The sequence below is a fragment of the Dreissena polymorpha genome, chromosome 14 (genome assembly GCF_020536995.1).
Source record: "Dreissena polymorpha isolate Duluth1 chromosome 14, UMN_Dpol_1.0, whole genome shotgun sequence".
NCBI lineage: Eukaryota > Metazoa > Mollusca > Bivalvia > Myida > Dreissenidae > Dreissena > Dreissena polymorpha.
This window is the reverse complement of record NC_068368.1, coordinates 73,970,658-73,998,157: the sequence shown is the minus strand read 5'-3', so window position 1 is coordinate 73,998,157 and position 27,500 is coordinate 73,970,658. Positions and strand designations below refer to the sequence as shown.

General features: G+C 35.4%; 2 protein-coding genes across 2 annotated transcripts in view; one reads left to right on the top strand and one right to left on the bottom strand.

Moving 5' to 3' along the window:
* The window catches only part of LOC127857485 (potassium channel subfamily T member 1-like), a 125,817-nt gene extending 108,281 nt beyond the window's left edge, over positions 1-17,536 (top strand). Inside the window, exons 16-18 of the mRNA XM_052393880.1 lie at positions 8,681-8,707; positions 16,686-16,835; positions 17,329-17,536. Of these exons, the coding sequence (XP_052249840.1) occupies positions 8,681-8,707; positions 16,686-16,835; positions 17,329-17,536 (385 nt within the window). The remainder of the gene's footprint in view (positions 1-8,680; positions 8,708-16,685; positions 16,836-17,328) is intronic.
* Positions 17,537-27,221: 9,685 nt separating this feature from the next.
* Positions 27,222-27,500, bottom strand: part of LOC127857484 (potassium channel subfamily T member 1-like) — a 158,984-nt gene continuing 158,705 nt past the window's right edge. Inside the window, exon 20 of the mRNA XM_052393879.1 lies at positions 27,222-27,252. Within this exon, the coding sequence (XP_052249839.1) occupies positions 27,222-27,252 (31 nt within the window). The remainder of the gene's footprint in view (positions 27,253-27,500) is intronic.

The following is a 27,500-nucleotide window of genomic DNA, read 5'->3' as shown; positions in this document are numbered from 1 at the left end:
TGACCATATATGGTAAAAACCTTAAAAAATCTTGTCAGAAACCGCTCATCAGATTTTCAAAAAATTTCACAGGGATGACCTTTGAGGGCTCCCCTGAAAAAGTTGTTCAAAGAAATTTGATTCGTCAAAAAACATGGCCGCAGGAGCTCGTTGAACTTTGCATGTTTATTCGTTTTTGCCTATTTTGTGAAAACTTTCAAAAATCTTCCACATTTTTTGTCCGATCCTTTCCTAATTTGCACAGTGTCTTTATATCAATGAGGACACGAACCCTACAAAAAATGAGCATTATTGGTCCATGAAGTACAGAATTACCTCCCCTTGAATTGAGAAAATGGTGTTTATGCAATAAAGTCCAAATTTTTCATCCAATTCTTTCCAAACTTGTAAGGATTTAGCATGGTTCAAACAAGGGAAACAACTACGGTTTATGCATGTTCTTTTTATTACAGATTTGCCTCCCTTTAATTCATTCAAAATCTCATTTTACAGCAGAGATTCCAAATCTGACCTGTAAATGAGCCCCATATTTACTGCTGGTGCTATGTTACCTTTTTCCATTTGATCATTCTTAAGTATTGGTCTTGTAATGCTGCTACTGCTACTGCTACTGCTACTGCTACTATGACTACTACTACTACTACTACTACTACTACTACTACTACTACTTCTACTACTACTTCTACTACTACTACTACAACTACTACTTCTACTACTACTACCACTACTACTACTACTACTACTACTACTACTACTACTACTACTACTACTACTACTACTACTACTACTACTACTACTACTACTACTAGTACTACTACTACTAGTACTACTACCACCACCACCACCACCACCACCACCACCACCACCACCACGTCTACTATTACTGCTTCTACTACTACTGCCACTACTACTACTACTTTTACCACTACTACTACCACTACTACTACTACTACCACTACTACTACTACTACTACTACTACTACTACTTCTACTACTACTTCTACTACTACTACTACTACTACTTCTACTACTACTACTACTACTACTACTACTACTACTACTACTACTACTACTACTACTACAACTACTATTACTACTACTACTACTACTACTACTACTACTACTACTACTACTACTACTACTACTACTACACCACCACCACCACCACCATTCACAGTGACAAAAACGTATTCACACAATGGCTGCTACTACAACTTATAGCCCATATAGGGGGGCATGCATGTTTTACAAACAGCCCTTGTTTCTTTGGGATTTTAACCACAACTGTTCATGTTTATCTCCGACACATATTTTTAGGTCACCTGTCATGAAGTGACACGGTGAGCTTATGTGATCGTGTGATGTCCGGCGTCCGTTGTGCGTGCCTGCGTGTGTCCGTGCGTCCGTCCGTCAACAATTTGTTTGTGTAGACAGTAGAGGTCGCAGTTTGCATCCAATCTTGATGAAATTTGGTCAAAATGTTTATCTTGATGAAATCCGGTTTGGGATTGTATTTGGGTCATCTGGGGTCAAAAACAAGGTCACTAGGTCAAATAATAGAACAGCCTTCTGTAGACAATAGAGGTCACAGTTTTCATCCAATCTTTATGAAATTTGGTCAGAATGTTTATCTTGATGAAATCTGAGTTGGGATTTTATTTGGGTCATCTGGGGTCAAAAACTAGGTCACTAGGTCAAATAATAGAAAAACCTTGTGTAGACATTAGAGATCACAGTTTTCATCCAACCTTTATGAAATTTGGTCAGAATTCTTGATGAAATCTGGGTGGGATTGTATTTGGGTCATCTGGGGTAAAAATCTAGGTCAAATAAATAGAAAAACCTTGTGTTGACAATAGAGGTCACGGTTTTCATCCAATATTTATGAACTGTGGTCAGAATGTTTATCTTGATGAAATCTGGATTGGGATTGTATTTGGGTCATCTAGAGTCAGGAACTAGGTCACTAGGTCAAATCATAGAAAAACATTGTGTAGACAATAGAGGTCATAGTTTTCATCTGATCTTAATGAGTCAGGTGAGCGATTCAGGGCCATCATGGCCCTCTTGTATAAGATATCAACCTGTTTGCATTAATCTCATTTAACTTTAAAGCCTTAAACATGCTTACAATTATTTGCTGTGAATGCTTTGCAAAGCTTTGCTTGAGGAATTTCTTGTAACTTTAGTGAATGGAGACTCATAGTAAAATAAAAAATGCATAAAACAGACTTAAGCTTATCCCATTTTTGTAATCACATTAAAACACAATTGTTGTTATCCACTGCCAAGGGCCAAGGGATATAGAGTTGTCTGCATTTCTGTCAGTCCATCTGTTACAAAATTAAGTTTTGGCGAGGGATATCAAATCTATAAATTTGCTTCTTTCATCTAGATTTTGGATATATTTTAATGTTTCAATATGTTGTTATGAAATTATTTTGAATTTGTTTTCAACATTGATTTATTTAATTTTGTTGATGGAAACAATTTTGACACACACACACTAAAAAGATTTTAACTTATATAGAAACCCTTTTTTTTCTAAATTGTGAACCAATGAATGAATTAGATTTTTCTTTTGAAGGATCTCTTTAAAAGTGCATGATTTTGAAACAAGATTTAGAAAAAAAGTTTTTATGCACCCCTTCGAAGAAGAGGGGGTATATTGTTTTGCTCATGTTGGTCTGTCCTTATGTTGGTACGTCTGTATGTCCGTCCGTCCACCAGATGGTTTCCGGATGATAACTCAAGAACGCTTAGGCCTAGGATCATGAAACTTCATAGGTACATTGATCCTGACATGCAGATGAACCCTATTGATTTTGAGGTCACTAGGTCAAAGGTCAAGGTCACAGTGACCCAAAATAGTAAAATGGTTTCCGGATGATAACTCGAGAACGCTCATGCCTAGGATCATGACACTTCATAGGTACATTGATCATGACTTGCAGATGACCCCTATAGATTTTCATGTCACTAGGTCAATGGTCAAGGTAACGGTGACCCGAAATAGTAAAATGGTTTGCGGATGATAACTCAAGAACGCTTATGCCTAGGATCATGAAACTTCATAGACACATTGGATCATGACTCGCAGATGACCCCTATTGATTTTCAGGTCAAAGGTCAAGGTCATGGTGACCCGAAATAGTAAAATGGTTTCCGGATGATTACTCAAGAACACTTATGCCTAATATCATGAAACTTCATAGGTACATTGATCATGACTCGCAGATGACCCCTATTGATTTTCAGGTCACTAGGTCAAAGGTCAAGGTCACGGTGACCCAAAATAGTAAAATGGTTTCCGGATGATAACTCAAGAGCGCTTATGCCTAGGATCATGAAACTTCATAGGTACATTGATCATGACTGGCAGATGACCCCTAATGATTTTCAGGTCACTAGGTCAATGGTCACGGTGACTTGACACAGTAAAATGTTTTCCGGATGATAACACAAGAAAGCTTACGCCTAGGATCATGAAACTTCATATTTACATTGATCATGACTTGCAGATGACCCCTATTGATTTTCAGGTCACTAGGTCAAAGGTCAAGGTCACAGTGCCAAAAAACTTTTTCACACAATGGCTGACACTACAACTGACAGCCCATATGGGGGGCATGCATGTTTTACAAACAGCCCTTGTTAATTTATGTTAATTGTTATCATTGTTATCAATCTTAGTTATCATTGACTGACATTTATTTAGTTATTTAATGATGCAAATTGTTAACTAAATCCCACATTATTTATTTAATTTAGTATACTGCCAAATATTAGTTTAATTAGGTATACTCTGATTATATTTCAATTTAGAGTACTCTTCAACATTATTGGAACCTTTGTTCATTTGAATACATATGTTTTTTTATTACATGTAGTCATGAACAATTATGAGACATCTCATTTTTAGCTCGGTGTTTTTCGGAGAAAACCCGAGCTATTGTCATAGCCAGCTCGTCGTCCGCTGTCCGCTTTAGGCGTCGTGCTAAAGCATTAACATTAGCCATAACTTTTTATGTCCCCCACTATAATAGTGGGGGACATATTGTTTTTGCCTTGTCTGTCTGTTGGTCTGTTGGTCTGTTTGCGCCAACTTTAACATTTTGCAATAACTTTTGCTATATTGAAGATAGCAATTTCATATTTGGCATGCATGTGTATCTCATGAAGCTGCACATTTTGAGTGGTGAAAGGTCAAGGTCATCCTTCAAGGTCAGAGGTCAAATATATGTGACCAAAATCGCTCATTTTATGAATACTTTTGCAATATTGAAGATAGCAATTTGATATTTGGCATGCATGTGTATCTCATGGAGTTGCACATTTTGAGTGGTGAAAGGTCAAGGTCATCCTTACAAGGTCAGAGGTCAAATATATGTGGCCCAAATTGCTAATTTTATAAATACTTTTGCAATATTGAAGATAGCAACTTGATATTTGGCATGCATGTGCATCTCATGGAGCTGCACATTTTGAGTGGTGAAAGGTCAAGGTCATCCTTCAAGGTCAGAGGTCAAATATATGTGGCGCAAATGGCTTATTTTATGAATACATTTGCAATATTGAAGATAGCAACTTGATATTTGGCATGCATGTGTATCTCATGGAGCTGCACATTTTGAGTGGTGACAGGTCAAGGTCAAGGTCATCCTTCACAAGGTCAAGGTCATCCTTCAAGGTCAAACATCATATAGGGGGACATTGTGTTTCACAAACACATCTTGTTAAATATTGAAGATAGCAACTTGATATTTGGCATGCATGTGTATCTCATGGAGCTGCACATTTTGAGTGGTAAAATGTCAAGGTGAACATCATCCGTCAAGGTCTAGGGTAAAAAAAACAAAGTAAAGGGAAGTAATAAGCTTTAAATGGACATAGCTATCTGACCTGCCCACGTATATATTTTTGTTAAATAAATCAAAGCGGCGCAGCAGGGGACATTGTCTTTCTGACAAACACATTGTGGTAAAAGGTCAACGTCAAGGTCATCCTTCAAGGTCTACGGTAAAATACACATTTAGGGGAAGTAATAAGCTTTAAAGGGAGATAATTATTCAATATTGAACATAGCCACTTTATATATTTGGCATGCATGTGTATCTCATGGAGCTGCAAATTTTGAGTGGTGAATCTACAGTCACAGTAGTCGCTTTTAATTATTTGCTACTAAAAGTAGAGATTTGTTAGAGACAATTATTTTCAAGGGAAGTAATTTATATAATTATAAATCTCATATTATATATTTCCTTACCAAGAATTGAATTTCTTTTCACAGTAACTGTACAGATTAATGATTTTGATTATTTCTAACTCAAATGATTGATTTGTCAAAGTTTTTTTTTAATGATATAATTATCATTTCCATGTACTTAATTGTTACTAGTAGTGTTCATTACATACCTGTGGACTTATGTCCATAGATACATGATGAACTCTGGCTATGATGGGACTTGGTCATTTTTCACTGTCTACAGACCCCCCCCCCCCCCCCCCCCCCCCACCCGGTTGGATTGAACAAAATCCAGGGGAAGTAATAAGCTTTAAAGGGAGATGATTTCTATACCTGCCAAATGATAAATAGAAACTTTATTTCAAAGTGACACAGTAGGGGGCATTGTGTTTCTGATGAACACATCTCTTGTTGGGTCACTATGTCAAAGGTCAAGGTCACTGTGACCTCTAAAAAAAAAAGATTCTGACAAGCTTTTGCAGCCAAGCGTGACACCTGTTATGCCGAGCTCTTGTTTTCAATTTCTGATCTTCAGAGAAATTTGACCTATAAAACAAGGCATTTTCAAAACATTTACCAGTAGTATTTTTATACCCCCACAAACGAAGGAGTGAGCTTTTGGTCGGTCGGTCTGTTTGTCGGTCCGTATTAAGTGTCTGCTCTCTAATTTAAGTACCTTTCATCCAATCTTCACCAAACTTGGTCAGAAGTTGTATCTACATGATGTCTAGGCAAACTTCGAACATGGGCCTTGCCGGGTCAAAAACTAGGTCAGGGGCTCACTTAGTGCGTTTTAAACATTCAGCATGTTGTCCGCTCTCTAATTCAGGTAGTTTTCATCCGATCTTCACCAAACTTGGTCAGAAGTTGTATCTAGATGATCTTAAGGCCAAGTTCGAACATGGGCCCTGCCTGGTCAAAAACTAGGTCACGGGGTCACTTAGTGCGTTTTTTAACATTCAGCATGGTGTTCGCTCTCTAATTCAGGTAGTTTTCATCTGATCTTCACCAATTCGGTCAGAAGTTGTATCTACAATCGTGATGTCTAGGCCAAGTTCGAACATGGGCCTTGCCGGGTCAAAAACTAGGTCACCGGGTCACTTAGTGCGTTTTAAACATTCAGCATGTTGTCAGCTCTCTAATTCAAGTAGTTTTCATCCGATCTTCACCAAACTTGGTCAGAAGTTGTATCTAGATGATCTTAAGGCCAAGTTCGAACATGGGCCTTTCCGGGTCAAAAACTAGGTCACTGGGTCACTTAGTGCTTTTTTTAACATTCAGCATGGTGTCCTCTCTCTTATTGAAGTAGTTTTCATCCGATCTTCACCAAACTTGGTCAGAAGTTTTATCTAGATGATCTGAAGGCCAAGTTTGAACATGGGCCATGCCAGATAAAAAACTACGTCACAGGGTCACTTAGTACGTTTTACACATTGAGCATGGTGTCCGCTCTCTCTTTCAAGTAGTTTAAATCCGATCTTCACCAAACTTGGTCAGAAGTTGTAACTAGTTGATGTGTAGGTCAAGTTCCAACATGGGCCATGCTGGGTCAAAAACTAGGTCACGGGGTCACTTAATGTTTTTAACCTCACCATGTTGTCCGCTATCTTAAATTCAAGTAGTTTTTATCCAATCTTCACCAAAATTGGTCAGAAGTTGTATCTTGATAATGTCTAGGGCAAGTTTGAATATGGGTCTTGCCAGGTCAAAGACAAGGTCACGGTGTCACTTAGTGTGTTTTAAACATCACAATGTTGTCCGCTCTCTAATTCAAGTAGTTTTCATCCAATCTTCACCAAACTTGGTCAGAAGTATCTAGATGATGTCTAGGTCAAGTTTGAATATGGGTCATTCCGGGTCAAAAACTAGGTCACGGGGTATCTTAGTGCGTTTTAAACCTCACCATGTTGTCCGCTCTCTAATTCAAGTAGTTTTCATCTAATCCTCACCAAACTTGGTCACAAGTTTTATCTAAATGATCTCTAGGACAAGTTTGAACATGGGCCATTGTGGTCCGTAAACTAGGTCACGGGGTCACTTAGTGCGTTTTTTAACATTCAACATGGCGTCTGGCAGTCTCTAATTCAAGTAGTTTACATCCGATCCTCACCAAACTTGGTCAGAAGTTTTATAGAGATGATCTTAAGGCCAAGTTAGAACATTGGCCTTTCTGGGTCAAAAACTAGGTCAAGGGGTTACTAAGTGCGTTTTAAAAACTGAGCATGGTGTCCGCTGTTTTTTGTGAAGACGACATGCAAAATATTATGTGTCAATGCGGCATGTGGGGGTATTCGTCACGTCTGTGACAAAGCTCTAGTTTGGTCAAATTTGGGGCAAAATTTAGTCCCCATTCCCAATATTATAAAGTATATATTTCTCCCAAAAGACTGTCTTAAATTCCCAAATGAAGGTTTAAACAAAGATTCATCAGTAAATTTATTTTCCTTTCTGGCTCTATATGTTAGTAAAATCAAAGTAAATATAATAATATGTACATTTCTATTCCCATTTTTGAGGTATTTGTTGTCAACAAACAACTAACAACAACTAAAGTAAAACCTCATTTCCCAAATACAGGCAAAACAACAATTTTCATAATCTTAAGGGTACCGGCTCCATTCCCAAAATGGTGAAAAAAGCACTGTACAGTTCAGCTTTGTCATCCAACTCTTTTCATTTGCTTTTGTCTTTTTTATCCATTACAATCTTAAATGAGTGTTGCTACTTAGACTTCCATTTCAATATGGAATGTTGTTACATTTTCAGGTCATAAGTTGTTCCATTATTTTGTATGTAAACACAATTGTGCCAGCCAGTTTGCCCATAGTATATACGTTAGTTATAACAGGATAAGAATACCACGTATCGGTAAAACTTAGCTTTATGCATGTTTTGTCCTAGATTAGCCTGTGCAGTCCGTATTGGCTAATCTGGGATGACACTTTCCGCTTTGATGGAATTTTTTTATTAACCCTTAAAGCGCTGGAGCTGAATTTTAAAGGCCTTTGCAAACAGTTTGGATCCAGATGAGACGCCACAGAACGTGGCATCTCATCAGGATCCAAACTGTTTACTATTCTGATAGTATTCTTTGAAAAAAAATCGAAGAATATGCTAATTTTAGAAATTCTGCAGACGACATTTTAGCAGACGACAAATTTCCCAGCATGCAAAGGGTTAAAAGAAGTGTCTTCTTAGCAAAAATCCAGTTTAGGTGGAAAGTGTTGTCCCTAGTTAGTCTGTGCATACTGCACTGGCTTGTGCATACTGCACAGGCTAATCTGGAATGACTCTTCACGCAAATAAGTTTAGCAGCGCTTTTCCCAAAGTCAGGCTTGAATATGCCATGGATTTCGACTCTGACTCTCAGATTAAAGAAGGGTAGTTTTGCTAACTTTTATTCTAATAATGAATCCTGTTTTCCTGAATTTATAGAGATTTTGCTGGAAAAACCCATACCAGGTTTGTGGATTCTGATAAATCGCTTTGTTGCATATTCATCACACTTCCAGCTATGCAATAACCAGTGGACAAGGGTCAGTCACTGCATTTAGATTGTAGTTTGCCACTTGATAGTGCAGTTCTTATATGAACCGCCTTATGGGAAAAACTGGTCTTAATTCATGTGCCTAAAGTGTTAGATAACACAGCGTAGTCCACACAGGCTTATCAGGAATGATACTTTTCACTTTTATAGTATTTTTCGTTGAAAGGGGGTCTCTTTAAAATAAAAAATCCAGTGTTGGTAGTAATTGTTGTCCCTGATTTAAGCCTGTTCCATCTGTGATGTCACTTTACTAAGTCCTTTAAGAGCAGTTTACAAAGATCGTGACTCATATTGTTACTTAACCCTTTACTACATAGAAACACGTATTTTAACGCATTTGTAGTCCATTAGAAAGTTTAATTTAATTAAACACCTTTCCTACTAAATTCAAGTTTTAAAGGCCTCATTTCCAACCCTTAGATACTGATGAGCAGCAAACAGCATAAAACCTGAACAGACTGAGAGTAACTGGCAGGCTGCTGTGGTTTTATGCTGTTTGCATATAGCCATTTTTACTTTGCTTCCAAGTGGGAAAAGGGTTAAAGACAATAATGAAAATGTAATTTTACAAGCTGAAAATATAGACAGTGCACCATTTTATGATTAAATTGCCAGAAGTATTATAAACTCCTTTTTAAGTTAGTGTTCTTAAAGACGAAAGTTTGACACAACCCTAAAAAGAATTGCTTAAACTTGACAGACCATTTTTTAATTAAAATTAATTTAGGTCAAAATGAGTATTTATGGTGACATCACTTTGTTATATCCAGTTGGTATTTTACAATAACAGGCTTTGCTTTTTCTTCTGTTTGTGACACATTTAATCAAGGCCGAAGTCAGTTTTCCTTAAAATAGAAAACCTGTTATTGCTCAATATCTTAAGTATGGATGGTTGAATTATTCAGAAATTGTACATGTAGATCTAGTGTTCATTGCACAGTAATTTAAATAATTGTTAATTAATAGAGAATTTAAAGCTTGTTGTTGGATATAAAAATGCCCTGTTTCTTGTCCGTTAATGATGTAAATTTAAATATACACAGTATTATACAATAAATTGTGCTTGGCTGCAAGTAAACAGAGTTAAATGCATGTTTGTAAAGTGTCATTTCAGGTTAGCCTGTGCAATCTGCACAGGCTTATCAGATACAACTCTTTCTGTCAAAACTGGATTTTTGCTAAAAAAGACATTATTTAAATGAAAAGTACAATAAAAGGGAAAAGTTTCTTTTTACATTAGCCTATGCAGACTGCACACGCTAATCTGGGACAACACTTTATGCCCAAGCATTAATTCCAGTTTTCCAAGAGCAATCCTCAATTCCATGTATTATACGATCACAACCTGACCCTTTTCTGCTGGTTGATTAGTGTTGCATATTAATAGGTCAGTTCTTTAGAATTTCTGACCAATATCTACATGCCAATTTTCATCTAATTAAGTGCAAAATACATAACATTCTTATTTACATTTCATAATAATATGTTACTGGTTGTACTCGTTTAGTGAATGTAAATATTATTACAAAAAAAGCCGTATTCCATAAAGGATCCTTCAATAACTATTCTGCATAATTATGATTTTGAACAGGACTTTTAAAACATTTGCTAATTTAGGTTAAAACCTTGCTGCATGTAAATATTGTGTCAGATATTCATGAAAGGCCTTCATCATTCAAAAATGGGTCTTATGCCATATAGGGCCAGCGTAGCTTTAGACCATATCTATGCAGTCTGGTCAGAAGCATACCATTCAGCTATGAAGTAACGCAAGGTTTCATGCACTCATTAGCAGCCAGGGCAGCTCCTGAACAGACTATGGATGCGTAGCTTGGTCTGAAGACACTGGTCCAATATTGCATAAGACCCATTTTTGCACGCTGTGGCTCAAAAGGAAGAAAACTAGAAGCTTGGTTACAGTTTACATAAGTTTATAATAAGATATATAAGTTAACGTCATGTGTACCATATATTTACATGCCTCACCTTATTTAGGTACTCCATAAAAGCTTTAAATAGTTTTGAAATTATATAAGGATCCTTTCTTTAATTTGATTTGTAAACACAAGTGGACAGCAAAACCAGCAACTGGCAGTAAATCGGATTAAAAAAGTTCATTAAAAATTATTTTCATAATTGATAAGTTGACAAGGAATATCTTGTAAAAATTCAGCATACATCCTGATTTTGAAAAAAAAGGTTGAAAATAAAAACGTTTTTAAATAATACAGTTGAAAACAAGAGTTTTATTGTGTTTTTTAGCTCGGCTGTTTTCGGAGAAAACCCGAAGTATTGTCATAGCCAGCTTGTCATCTGCCGCTGTGCTAAAACCATGACATTTTCCTCGATCATCAAAGTGCTTCCACCTACAACCTTGAAACTTCATATGTACAGTACAGCTAACGCGGCACAAACATAATCCGCGGCTACGCCACGGCCAGATTATATGACGCGGCGGCCGAATCATGTGTTCACGCGGCGTATCGTCGTGGCACTCGGCATCGATCCGGGCAACGACGCCGAGTCTGTGTTAACCTCGCGTACTTTCGCGGAGTAAATCCGCCGCATACGTACGCGGCGGATTGAGTGAAATTAAGATATCCACCTACATGCACATACATGTATGTGTAGTGTAGAATTAATTACGCGCAACTGTTAATGTTTCGTTCGACTGTCATTTTTAAATTTGAAATCCGAAACACACTTCCGAATTTAAATGCTAACGCGATCTTTGACAAATTCTAGCGTCAAATAAACAGTGCTAAAATATCCTTTGTTTCATAAAAAGCGCGCGAAAATTATGCAGACATGTAGAACGTCGTTTGGAAAGTTTGGGTGTATTTTGTGTTGTATAAATACATGAACATCACGTCAGGCGTAAATCGCGTGTTCAGTGGAAAAAAAACCGCCCCGATTAGACATTATTTCATCATCTCTTTAAATAGTAACAAATGCCAAAATGTATTTGATACTTAAGGAAATATCGAGAATGTTTGTGTATCGTAAATATTCACCAGCATTTGCTTTAAAACTGGAATATACGGGATTATCGGGTAAATAGTAGCGATATTAACTGTATAATATGAACAAAATTAAACGTGTTTATATACGCATATTCAAACAATAGTTTTAATAAGCTGATAATTATCAAAACAACAAATGCGTCGTCACCGTCTTGATTATTGATGTGGCTTCAAACTGCTAATTTTCTCAGCTTAAATTTAATAGCAAAATCAACATGCAATTAATTTATAAATCCACCATATTCTGGAGCCTTGACCACTTGTATGTGCGAAAACATAATTACGTGACCTTGTTTATGTGTGAAATACATACACTACGGGCGGGAAACAAACTTAATTGGCCAGACACATTAACTATGCTTACATGTATATGCTAATACAATCCGCGCACAATAAATTTATTATGATTTTAATTATTATTATAATTGTTCTTTCAAAATTTGTTAACTACATGTAACTGATAATTTTAAAAAGATTTTTATTTCATGGTGCGCATCGACTTGGCATCATGTCGCGGATAGCGGCATGCCTCGGCGGACAAATGCGAAGTTTCGCGGCGAAATGCGACTTGCCGCCGCATACTGACGCGGCTTCAACGACTGACGCGGCATCGACTCGTTTCGCCTTGCCGCCGCGGATCGCGAAATACATTTGTCCGCTTTGGCTGTACTGTAGATGCACCTTGATGAGTTCTACACGCCACACCCATTTTGGGGTCACTGTGACCTCTAAAAAAAAAGCCGAGTGCAGAACCCGTTATGCGGTGCTCTTGTTTGTTATTTGTTTTAGTTTTATTTCACTTATCAATGGTGTTAAATATTTGTTATGTTTTGTATAGTACACTTACACTTGAATTCCAGTTTATAATAAAAAAATACATAGCTATATACATAATCACATTTCAAATGCGCTTTTATAAACTTATATGATGCTTTCATTTGCAGAACATAAGACATTAGAAAATATCTATTCCAATATAATTAGGTACACTTATATTCTAACTGCGCACTATAGTAAACATAGATATTAATGTCACCTCATCAGATCATATGATTTGAGTTCTGAGAAAACTGGGAATAATGCCCGTGTGTAAAGTGTTGTACCAGATTAGCCTGTGCAGTCCGCTCAGGCTTATCAGGAATGACACTGTCTGCTTTTATGACATTTTTCGTTAAAATGAAGTCTCTTTTTAGCAAAAATCCAATTTAGGCGGAAAGTGTCGTCCGTGATTAGCCTGTGCAGACTGCACAGGCTAATCTGGGACAACACTTTACACACATGCATTAAGCCCAGTTTTCTCAGAACAATGCTCATATTATATGTGTCTTCACATGTCATATTAAATATTTAACATAAGTTTGGTCAGCACGATTGGAATGCGTAGTAATTTGTAAGTACTTCATTAAGACGCAGATTTCTTATAAATAGCAAAGGCAGCTAATTCCAGTAAAAATAAGTGCACAGTGTTTGTGCTGGAATTGCGCTGGCTTATGGAAATGACATTTATTCTTAAATGTCGATGTAAAACTATATAACTTGTTGTGAATATATCAGGAAGGGGAATAAAAAGGAAAAGCAATAATTACATGATATTAAACATGTTAGTGCTCATAATATTATAAGACAACGATCGTTAATGTAAGAACACAGCTATGCAGTATACTTTCTCCAGCTAATATAGAGGGACACTCTGTATTACGTTGGAGGAACGAGTGTTACACTCGGTCCTCCAACGCAATACAGAATGTAATACTGCTATACACACCCATTACTTCTAATGCTTGCAGTCTGGTCAGGAGCTACCCTGTCTGCTTTAAAACCCTTTCCCACTCAGAGGCAAAGTGAAAATGGCTATGTGCAAACAGCATAAAACCAGAACAGCCTGCGAGTAATTCACAGTCTATTAAGGTTTAATGCTGTTTGCTGCTCATCAGTATCTGAGGGTTGGAAAAGAAGCCTTTAAAACTTGAATCTAGTATGGAAGGTCTTCAATTTAATATAACTTTCTAAGGGACTATAAACACTACATACGTATCTTTGTGGTAAAGGGTTAGTCATTCAAGGTTTCTGGTCTAGTACTAAGCTTTTTTGAAACATCATATTAGACCCATTTTTAGCTCGGCTGTTTTCGGAGAACAAACCTAAGGTATTGTCATAGCCAGATTGTCGTCCGCCGTCTGCCGTCCACTGTTTGCGTCGTGCTAAAACCATAACATAGTCTCTAAAATCAAAGTGCTTCCACATACAACTTTGAAACTTCATGTGTAGATGCACCTTAATGAGTTTTACACGCCACACCCATTTGTGGTCACTAGGTCAAATGTCAAGGTCACTTCTGACCAGCTTTCATCTATTCAAAACTGCTCACACAGCCGAGTGTTGGCACCCGCTATGCGGTGCTCTTGTTGGGGTTTTAGTATTTTTATTGTGTTAGATTTGCCAAGATATTTTCTTTTCATAATTTTAGAATAAGTAGTGCTTATGTGGAATTTTATACATACATTGCAATGTATTGTAGGTGATGGACATCAGTTTTAAGAAATTCTACTGAAGTGCCATGAAAATAATGGTTGAATTTAAGCACCTTTCACCACAATTATTTATCTATTCATCAAAGATTTAGAGCTTTTCTTATGCTTCATTTGTTGGCCTTTGCAGAAGCATTTCAGTATGCTATGGTTAAGGTTTGTGTGAAACAACTCCATATCTGTAACTACTGCAAAACTTGTATGTATTGAAAATGCACACATTTATTCGGATCATTGTGTTAGGTCACAGACCAAAGTACATAACTCTGCATGCAGTTACACCTCTTTTGTACTTAGAAATTGCTTTCAACAATCCATATCTTTATGTTTAAAAAAAATATTCATGTCATACTTAACAAATATCTTCGTGATCTTATTTAACCTTTTGCCACTTACATATGTTTTTTGATGCATTTGTAGTCCTTCAGAAATTTACATTTAATTCAAGGCCTTTCTTACAAATTCAAGTTTTTAAGGGTTCTTTCCAAACCTAAGATACTGATGAGCAGCAAACAGCATAAAACCAGAACAGACTGCGAGTGACTCGCAGGTTGTTCTGGTTTTATGCTGTTTGCACATAGACATTGTCACTTTGCTTCTAAGTGGGAAAGGGTTGAGGTGAAACCTCAGAGCTGCTAACTGCGACCAGTATTTTTAGTTGAGTCTGGCTCAGGGAAAATGGGGCTTAATTTATGTGCGTTACGTGTCGTCTCAGATTAGCCTGCGCAGTCCAGACAGGCTAATCGGGAAAAATATTTTCCGCTTTTATCGAATTTTTCATTTATCTGTCGTCTCTTCTTAGCAAACGTTCAGTTTAAGTGGAAAGTGTTATCCCTTATTAGTCTGTGCAATAATTTTGATTTTGATAAGAATTAAGTCAGATATTTTTTTTTATAAAAAAAAACCACTAAAAAGATTGTTATAAAATGTGATATAAGCACCATATTATTTTTTCTTCATACAAAGAAGTGTTTTTAACATGGTAAATTGTAAAAAATGCGTTTTAAATGCAAGTATATTAGTTACATATGAGAATGTTGTTCTTTTACTCTGATTAATATTGGCAAATGTTTAATGATTATATGATATAATAATGGTTGTCCATGTATACACAAAAATATCTGACTTCATTTTTATCAAAATCAATATCATTGTTTAATTTCTAATTCACTTGCGATCTTGAATATAAAGTTATGTCTCAAAATATTTTGCCTACATTTATGAATTTAAAAACATTTTTTTATGACAATGTTTTGAATGTTTGATATATATAGAGGATATTTGTTGGAATCGGTGGATTATCGATTTTAATTCACGAGTGATAATAGAAAATGATATTTTCACAAATGGCGCAGCCATGAGTGAAAATATATATTTTCTATGATCACGAGTGAATTAAAATCGATATTCAACCGAATCCAACAAATTTTCTTTTTATTTTATGATTTTTTTCACGGTTTATATACATCGTTAAAGAGTTTAACTAAAGAATTTCGCTCGGATAATGACGTCATTTCGTCACAAAAATGACGTCATTTCACAGTAAACAGTGAAAATTATCGATAATTTTCACTGATAATTTCTACTGTTTGTAACAGTGAAATTATCAGTTTTAATTCACTGATATTTCTCTATAAACCACTGGAAAGCATAAAATAAAAGATAATACATACTTTTTGTGTGTACAATTTTCTTGAGCTTAAATGGTATTTGTGTGCACATTTTTGTATAGATCCCCAAGTTTATTAACTAGAATTAATAACATAAAATTATTGTGCCATTTTCATTTAATTGAAGGAAAATTACAAAGTTTATGAAGTTTACAATCTCATACTTATAAAGCTACACGATTGTTTTTTTTCTTCTTCATAAAGTAATGGAAAATGGAATTGGGAAAAACTACTTATTATCCAATTTTTTTTAAAATCAATTTCATATGCAGCTCTATGACTTGAACCAAAGTTAATATGAAATTGACAACTTGACAACATTAAGGTATCAATTTCAAAGTATTTGTTAGCAAAGATCAAATTCACAAATATCTTAATCTGAATACTTCACAGCGTGAATTTCCTCAATTTCAGGATTTTGTGCGGTAATTTTTCCCATTTGGGTTGGTACAGGTACTTTTCCCAATTGGATAAAAAAATTGCTGTATACTGATTGCCTTTTCTTTGTGTCAGATTTATATCAGACTCTTTAGGAAACTCAACACCCAGCCCGGTTGTGTTCCCCATGGTCTGGCATATAGCAAAAGCCTGATTGAAAACCTTGCTGTGCATGGCTTACACAATTATATTCTTTACAATGGCCGCCATTCCATGTGGTTGTATCTATTACAGCGAGGCGGACATGGCCACAGATCAATGGCAGCAGACTTACGGGCGTCACTCAGGCAACGAGATCTATCACATACAGCTTGGTCGCAGCATGTTCTTCTCCCCCTACGAGGGCAAATCTTTCACCGAGGCCTCCGCTGATGCACATCAGAGGTGAGACACGATGGTGTTACTAGGACTCTGGATGCTTTGAGGCTTGTTCACTGAAAACCATGCTCAATATATTTGTTAAAGTGTCATCCAAGATTAGATTGTGCACTACGCAAAGGCTAATCAGGGACGACACTTTCAGCTTTTATGGTATTTTACTTTTAAATGAAATCTAGTTTAGACAGAAAGTTTCATCCCAGTTAAGTCTGTACAAACCCACTTTCTACACATGCATTAACCCTTTCCTGCTTAGAAGCAAAGTGAAAATGGCTATAAGCAAACAGCATAAACCAGGAAAGCCTTGCAGGTAACTTGCAGCCTTTTCAGGTTTTATACTGTTTGCTGCTCATCAGTATATAAGGTTTGGAATGAAGCCTTAAGAACTTGAATCTAGTAAGAAAGGTCTTAAATGTTACTTTCTAAGGGACTACAAATGCGTGAAAATATGTATTTAAGTGGCAAAGGGTTAAGCCCTGTTGTCCTTTATTCCTGTCAGGTTTGGTATCTCGCTGGTGGCAGTGTTGGACAGCACTGTCGATGACCCCCACCTACAACTCAACCCCGGCCCCAGCCATATCCTCAAGGCCTCGGATTTCTGTTTCTACATGAGCATAACCAAGGAGGAATACTCCAAGATACAGCCTGACGCGTTGAAACATGATGAGTCCAAGACAGCTGTACGGACAAAAAATATGGGTAAGTGAAGGTTACTGGTTAAATGTGAATTACGGGACTTGACTTGTTTAGCATAAGCTACAAAATGACTGCAAGAGTTATGGAACTTGATTTGTTTAATGTGAATTTTGAGACTGTACTTATTTAACATGAACTACAAAATGACTGTAAGAGTTATGGAACTTGATTTGTTTATTCCGAATTATAAGACTTAAAAAAGAACTTTTTTAACATGAACTACAAAATGACTGAAAGAGTAATGGAACTTGACTTGTTAATCATGAGCTATGGGACTTAACATGTTTAGTGTCATGAGTTACAGGACTTGACTGTATGATTGTTAGTTATGGGACTTGCATTGTTTAACCCTTTACGGCTTAAATACTCATTTTTACCTGTCTTTAATCCCTAAGAAAATGTATAAAATTAAAAACCTTTCTAATAGGATTAAATTTGTAGAGCTTCATTTCCAACCCTAAGATACTGATGAGAAAAAACAGCATAAATCCTGAACAGCCTGCGAGTTAGTCCCATAAAGCCATTTTCACTGTGATTATGAGTGGGAGAGAGATATCATGAGTTATTGGACTTGACTGCATTATTTTAAGTTATGGGACTTTTTTTATCATGAGTTAAGGGACTTGACTGGTTTGTTTTGAGTCCTGGGCCTTTAGTGGTTGATCCTGAGTTACATGACTTGACTGATTGATATTCAGTTTCACTGGTTGGCAATAATTTAGCTGTCTTGACTAGCTGCTCTAGTGATCAGGGGCTAAAATTTGACTTGCTGATGTTGAGTAATGGTAGAGGAATTGCTGATCATGAGTTATGGGCCATTACTATTTATCCTGAGTTGTTGGACTTGACTGATTGTTGTTGATATTAAGGGGACTGATGTCTGAAGTGTTTGTGCTTCAATTTTGTTTGGGGTAAGAATGTTTGTAATCACATGCTACCACCTAGTGTTTACTAGTTGATTGTGAGTGTTTGTACTTTATTGGTGCATTGAACATATTTAAAATGTATTTGAAAGAGCAATAATTAATACTATAAATAGTCAATAAACGGGACAGAACAAAATACATTGATATAGGCAATTTAACCTGTGAGCATCATAGTTGTTTGAATTTTGTAGTTTTCTCGACAGGTTTAAGGCAATTTAAAAAAGGTAAGTAACTGGGCTTGATTATTTTGATTCTTATCAATAATCAAGAATAAATCCATACAAAACGAAGGTTTCTAACTGTTACATTTGTAAGTTCACTCATGTTAAGTTCACTTAACCAGTTTAGTATAAGCAGAATGCCTGTTGACAGAAACATAATCTGTGTAATGCTTTTTTGCTTTATTAAATCCAGTAAAATGATCATTACACAGCCCTCTTTACTGAGTCAACTATCATAATATTCTGTATAAAATGTATTACACAACCCAATTGACTGAAACATACTTTTGTACCAGTTAACTATCAAAATATTAATGTAACAATAATGTCACAATCAACTTGACCTATATACATACTTTTGGGTCAGTCAACAATCATAATATTCTGTATAACAATCATTACACTACCCAGTCAACTATCCTTATATTCTCTATAACAATCACTATGCTACCCAGTCAACAATCATTATATTTTGTATGACAATCATTACACTACCCTGTAAACTATCATAATATTCCGTATAACAATCATTAGGCTACCAAGTCAACTGCCATAATATTCTGAATAACAATCATTACACTACCCAGTCAACAGTCATTATATTTTGTATAACAATCATTACACTACCCAGTCAACAGTCATTATATTTTGTATAACAATCATTACACTACCCTGTCAACTATCCTTATATTCTCTATAACAATCATTACACAACCAAGTCAATCGCCATAATATGCCGTATAATAATCATTATAAGGCTACCAAGTCAATGGCCATAATAATAATAATAATAATAATAATAATAATAATAATAATAAAATCTTTATTTAAAGAAGATAGACTTGTTAAGAAATACATCAGATGAAATTACATAATATGCAATTTATATAATGCATTTCTTATTTTCAACAAGGTCTTCTAACATAATATTATTTACAACAAATACATAATATTTCATCTTTAGCTATAAGAACAAAACATAAATAATCATATGCATGTACACTTACAATGATATATATCATAATTGAAAACAAATGACAGACATAAAACTACAATTACCATTTATTCAAGAACAGTATTTAAACATCAAACTTAGGTTATTTACTATACAAAAACATGAAGGATGTTCAGTTTATTTCATAAAGTGTGGTAGAAAGATAAGCTTTTAATTTTTTCTTAAATGTCATTAAATTGTTTGTTTGACGTATAGATTGCGGTAATGAACTCCAAATTTTTGTGCTTGGAAATTCAAACGATCGTTTGAAATAGTTTGTTTTGGGTATTCGCATAAGCTTTAAATCCCCCTTTTCGCAAGATCGCAAGTTAAAGTGATTATTTTGTGAAGGTGTCAAAAGGTCAGGTATGTTTGTTGGGGTTTGATTGTGAAATGCTTTAAATACAATAACTGACGTAAAATAGTGATTACGCTGTTCGAAATTCCAACCATTTTAGATCTTTAAATAGGATTTTTGGGTTGTACTTTTTATTTAAAATATGTGCACCACAACGCTTTTGTAGTTTGACTATTCTATTAATTTCCATTTTGGCTGCTGAACTCCAGGTAATGCATGCGCAGTCGGATATAGGCGAGACATAACCATTATAGAAGAGTTTACGCATTTCAAGGGTTAAATATGGTTTTATTTTTTGCAGAAGAAAAATTTGAGACAACATTTTTGAACAAACGCTGTTAATGTGTAGTTTCCAGGATAGAGTATTGTCACTATAAAGGCCAAAAGTTTTTGACAATTTACTGTTTTGATCACCGTATCTGAAATTTTAAGTTTTAGATTTGTTAATTTTTTAGCTTTCCGTTTTGACCCTAATACCATACAAGTAGTTTTTAGTGGATTAATAATCATGTTATTAGTTTTGCACCATTCATTTACAATGGAAAGATTTGTTTGTAGCTTATTTTGAACTGTTTTGAATATTTGTTCCCGCAGTGTGCAATGTTGTATCATCAGCATACATTGCAGAAATACATGTAAGATTTAGTGAAAGATCATTAACGTAAATAAGAAATAGAAGAGGTCCCAAAAAAGATCCTTGGGGAACACCAGCAATGACAAGTAGAGGAAGCCTTTTCTGCTTTGATATACATGTACTGAAATCGATTTCGGAGATATGAAGAAAATAGGTTGCATGACCTATCATTAAAATGATAAAGTTTTAATTTGTATAAAAGAACCCTATGGTCCACAAGATCAAATGCTTTTTTTAAATCCAAGAAAATTGTACCTACCAGATTTCCATTATCAATTTGTTTAAGCATATATTAATCAATGCTGTTTGACAAGAATGATATTTGCGAAAACCTGACTGAGTTTTGTTTAATAGACTTGTAAATTCTAGATAAATATGCAATTGTTTAGCTATATGCTTTTCAAATATTTTAGATATAGTAGGTAAAAGTGATATTGGTCTATAATTATTAGGATCTTCTACCGATCCCCCCTTGTATAATGTATAACGTTTGCAATTTTAAGCATGTCTGGAAAGGTTCTATGTGATATACAGTTATTTATAAGAGCAGTGATTGGTTGTATTATGAATTTTTTGCAAAGTTTAATAATGCTGAGCCCTATACCATCAGCCCCGGCAGATTTGTTTGAATGTAATTGATGAATTTAAGTCATAACTTCTAATGAAGTAATAAACTGAACAGAGAAATGCTTAGAATCTAGCTTAGCAGCTAAATATGTTTTTAGTGAGATGAAATCGTGTTCAGTAAATTCAGTCTTTTTAATAAGATTCGAGATGTCAACAAGTGGTCATTAAGTGCATTAGCTACATTTGTTTTACCAGATATTATCTGATCATCCTTCTTTATTACGTTTGGCAAAATGGAGGATTCTTTGTTTTTATTTGAGGCTAATTTAATAGTTTTCCAGAGCGATTAAGCACTTGTTTTGTTTTGTCCCGCATTTGAATAATATTATTTTTTAGCCTTTTTGATTGCACTGTTACACTTATTACGCCACAACTTATATTGTGGCCAGTTAGATTCACGTTTATATTTATCCCTTAAAGACCTGGCTTGTTTCACGTTTTCGTTGTACAACCAGGTTGTTGTAATCTTTTTATGCTCCCCCAAAATTTATTTTGGGGAGAGCATATAGTCCCCGCTTCGTCTCTCTGTGTGCCCGTCCGTCTGTCCGTGCTTAATTTTTGTCCGGGCTATTCTCAGCAACTAATGACCGGAATTCAATGAAACTTTATGGGAAGCTTCACTACCAAGAGGAGATGTGCATATTATCAGCGAGTTCTGGTCGATTAATTTTTCACAGAATTGTGGCCCTTTGAAATTTTCTATTAACTGTACATATAGTGCAATTCATGTCCGGGCTATTTCTCAGCAACTAATGACCGTAATTCAATGAAACTTTATGGGAAGCTTCACTACCAAGAGGAGATGTGCATATTATCAGAGGGTTCTGGTCGGATGATTTTTTACAGAGTTATAACCCTTTGAAATTTTCCATTAACTGTACATATAGTGCAATTCTTGTCCGGGCTATTTCTCAGCAACTAATGACCGGAATTCAATGAAACTTTATGGGAAGCTTCACTACCAAGAGGAGATGTGCATATTATCAGCTGGTTCTGGTCGGATCATTTTTCACATAGTTATGGCCCTTTGAAATTTTCTATAAAAAATTCTTGTCCCCCCAACTACTGTGCCCTCAAGACGTTAGCTTTTATCTGAATATATAGTGCAATATTGTGACAAAAAAAATTTTTTGGGAGCATCACCCGTCTCCGACGCTTTCTTGTTTATATTTGATAGGGGCATTATTATTAAGGACTGAGTTTAATATGTTATAAAATACTTCAAATGCCTCATTAGCATCCTCAATTGATTCAACTATATCAAAATAAGCATTTGCTAAGTCATTTTGAAAATTTATTTCATTAATTTTGTTAAAACATCTGTACTTAATAATTTTATGATCGTCTGTGTTAACAATTTTACCTTTGACACTCAATGTGAAAACTACTGGGAAATGGTCACTTATGCCTATTTTTGGTATGATTACCTTAGTAATGTTGTCATAATTTGAATACAAATGGTCTAATATTGATGATGAACGTTCAGTAACTCTTGTTGGAAAACACACATGTTGTTTTAAATTAAAATCAGTGATAAATTTTTCCCCATTTCTTATTGTTAAATACGTTTTGGCTTAAACATTGAAAATTTAAATCCCCGTTTGAATACAAATTACAATCTTCCATGTCTGCTTTATTTAATTGTAATTCAAATGAGTCAATCCAAGATTGAGGGCTTTTTGGTGGGCGATCATAAACAACGTTAATTAGATATGGTGTTGTACTTTAAATTGTTGATTTGTAGCCAAATAGATTCAATATCGTCACTTTCTATATCTTGTCTACGTACAAAAGAGATGGTATCTTTAATAAAAAATTAGATTATACGGCCTCCAGCAGAAATAGCCCTATCACGTCTTACAATGCTGTAACCGGAAATGGATATTGTAATAATCTCCGTTTTATCATTTAAAAATGTTTCACAAAAGCCTACTATATATAAAGAACTATTTTCGTGTAAGTTAACACGAATTTCATCAATTTTAGGTAATAAATGTTGGATATTCAAATGCATAATATGCAAACCTTTATATGTAAATGGAATATAATAATCATTATTTATGTTACATTTAGAAGTAGAATTTATGTCAGATTCCATAAGAACGTTACTATCCAGGGATGATAAATCAAGTGTCTAAAGTATTTATTGTGCTACATGTAACATTATTCAATCTTAAGCAATGTTGTTTATGTTGATTTTCATTAGCAATAATTGAAATACACTAAACATTTGTGCGAGTCACATTGGCTACATACCGACTAAAGAATGTCAAATTTATTTTTGCTATATAACGATGTAGTACGTCTGTCATCAGTAACCTATTGTCTTTTGGGTAGTCTGCAGTCACGCATAACATGACTTTGATGACCACAGTTCGTGCAGTGTCGACCGTTTTTCATGATTGACGTATCAACGAATGTACCGAAAGTCACGATTTTTATTCTGACAATCATGATGCTCGCTCCGGGTGTCCAGGTGTGCGTTTCCTTAGATCATGATGCCTGATGAAGTCATGATGCCCTTTCCGGAAGTCATGATAACTGTTCGGGAAGTCATGATGCTTGTTCCTAAAGCCATGAAGCCCGTACTGGAATTTCGGTACAGCTCTCCGGTATTGACCGATGCCTGTTTTTGAAGCCTCCGTTAGAAGTACGCCTCTGCTGATTTGGATGATGTTGACGATGTTGTTGTTGTTGCTGCTGCATTCTTTTCTTAGTAATATGCAATACTTCGTTGATTGCTGCCACAAGTGAACTTGATCCATAACTATTTGGGTGAATTCCATCAGGTCTGAATAGCCAATTTGCCAATTGTCCATTTCCGTACACAAAACAATTATAACAATATCAGTTTCACCGGAAGTTCACTCCATACATCTTCTAGTATGGAGTTGAAATCGCATACATCAACATCACATCGAGGACTTATTTTACAAATAAATATCTCACAATTTGTTTGGCTCTTGAATTCTTTGCACTGTCTTGAAGATTACATCTTGATTAGTGAAATCGACTGGCCATTGGAGACATCATTTACACCAGCAAATATTATTATTTTCGATATTTCTGAGATATTCATTTTACTCAGCTTCTAACAGATATCTAGCATTGTCTTCCTGGCAAACTGCATATGTCCACAGATTCGCATAATCCTCGCTTATTGATGCCTCTCAATTGAATCTCCAATCAGTAATGTCTTCGATATTTGTGGCGTAATGTTCGATATATGCTCCTCTTTATTGGTTCTTTCTCTCAAAATGCCTGTATTATCTTGTATGTCGGAGATCGTATGGTGGGCAAGGCTCAAGTGTCACTGGTAAAGGTTTTCTCGTATCGTTGTCATTTTGTACGGGATCATCGGACATCCGTTCTAACATGTTGCTGTCTACAGAGCTTATTCATATCACCTTTGGAAGAAACACTTGATAGGGAGTTTGCTTAAAGTATCTCTCGGTGTGATTGTAATTTTTTCTGTACAGATATATTTAATTGGGCCGTGTGTTTGCTTCACGGTCCTTGAACATTTTCCGAAAGCAATCGTATTTTCGTTCCGTTAGCTCGGAATTTTGTTGTACTTGTTACTTTATACTATGGAGAATGTCTTATCTATTGAATCCGCGATGTTGGTGTTAGAGTGTCACACCATCTTTGCGCCACATACTTACTGACTTTGAATTGTTTTTGAATCAAACAAAAAAATGCTTACAAAATCCTATTCAATCCCTGTGCTCTCCGTTTGAGTACTTGCGACAATGTTCATGCATTGACTTTTTACACCCGATTCAAAGTTTTCAAGTTGCTTGGTATTACCATGAAATTGGAATCATTTATTTCCGGTCTCAAACCATATACATCTTTTTCTGCAGTTTGTCTATTCGTTAACACCAGCATGCATTCCTGAAGAATTTTTTTTGCATTCACTTCATCGATGGTCAAGTTGTCTGGTATTAATTTATTTGTAGTGAGTTGTAGGATTTCTGATAAGTCACTTTCCGCAAACTGATTCACCATTTTTCCATTTTGAACATGAACATTTTGTGTGATATAAGTTAATTGTATACACACCATTTCTTCCGGATGATAGCCTGTATTTAGTTTCCACTAAACTACCAATATTATCATACACTTGTGTTTTTTGACATTAAAATTTCAAATTTCAGACTGGTAAAACTCATCAGCACAGCTTTTGAAAAGTTCATACATACCAGTACTAAATTCGATTTTCAGCCCCCCACCAGTCACCTTGACAATCGGTGGTCCCGTGGGTCGCATAGAGTTTCTTTTTCATTGCCTTTTCACTATTTAACTCGTATAGTCTCTTGTTTCCATCGGTCCACTTGTTGTTGTTGAAGTCCGGAGTTTTTTGTAGCGATCAACTCGAAATTCTGTATCCGTTTTGCCATGTTCAATTGGTATCAAATGACCCGCTGTCAAAAATCTATTATTTACATTAAATTTCACATTTATATCATGTTATTTTCTGTAAAATCTTAATAAGTGCATAATTTAACGGAGCTTTTTAAAACTTGTTATGCCGGAAGTAACGTCATGAATATATTATCTGTATAATATTTCATTACACTTCCCAGTCAACAATCATAATATTCTGTATAACATAATTACACTACCCAGCCAACTGTCATAATATTTGTTTTAACATTTCATTACACTACCCAGTCAATTGCAATAATATTCTGTATAACAATCATTACACTACCCAATCAACTGGCATAATATTATGTATAACAATCATTACCTTACCTAGTCAAATATCATAATATTCTAAGCCTTTTCCCAGGTGTTTTCAGCACAGCGGGCTGTTGTGACTCAGTGCTTGTTTTTACAATCATGTCTTTTGTTTGTTATTTGTTAACATTATAATTAATGACTTTAATGAAATAAATTGAGTAAAACAAATGAAAAATTAATAAAAATATCTTTTAATAGCACTAAACTATGTTGATTTAAATTTAAAACATGAAGCAAATAACAAGAATCTACATGAAATGACCCCCACCACCACCTTCATCGGCATCAATCCCTCCATGCTGCCTTTCCGCTGTGCCTGCCCAAAATCCTGGGTTATGCCTGATATTCTGTATAACAATCATTACAATACCCAGTCAACTATTATTATATTCTGTATAACAATCATCACAATAACAAGTCAACAATAATCATATTCTGTATAACAATCATTACACTACCCAGTAAACAAGCATAATATTCTATAACAATCATTACACTGCTACCCAGTCACTTTCATAATACTCTTTAAACAATCATTACACACACACCCCTTGACTGAAACATACTTTTAGATCAGTCAGCTATCATACTATTCTGTATAACAATCATAACATATCCAGTCAACAAGAATACTATTCTCTGTAACAATCATTACATTACTCACTTATAATGATACATTCTTGTGGGTCAGTCATCCATCATAATATAATCACGACGGGGAATATGAGTTTTTAAGTGTCATCCCAGTTTTTTACCGTGCACAATCCTATTAGGGACAACACTTTCTGCCTAAATGGTTGTTTGTTAAGAAAATTCTTTAAGAGAAGAAAGTGTCCATAACTGATAAGCCTATGCAGACTGCACAGGCTAATCTGGGACGACACTTTTATGCACATTCATTACCCGGTTTTTTAAGGAGCACATGTTTTATGTATTGAGCATGTGTTCCCATGGTTACAGAGCGTTATGGCGGCTGAGCTACAGCGGATGTTGGACTCTGAAGACGAGGAGGAGGATTACGGGGAGGAGGAGTGTCTTCAACACCATCACACTGCAGCAGGGGGTATGGGATCAGTGCATTTTAAACCTGTTACTTTTATTAAGTAATACTTAATTTCATCGAGATAACTTATCACAAAACTTTATTCGTTTGCTTTTTACATTTACATTAATACATTACTGATTGGTCAGTACAAGACTCCATTAATGGTCCTGGAACTATAAGAATAGAATAGACTTTCTGCCTCTCTTTTCTACACACGATTTCTGTTTGTTATCCATATCAAAATGTTTGTTTACTTGCGAAAAATCATGACAGGTTAAAAAATCTACAATGTGTATAAATAATACTTAGGTAAATATTTCAAAATATAATATGCTATGGACGTCCATGTTATAGAAACAATGGGCCATAACTTACACAAGTTCATGAAGAGAATCCATGAATATGCAATATGACAATATGG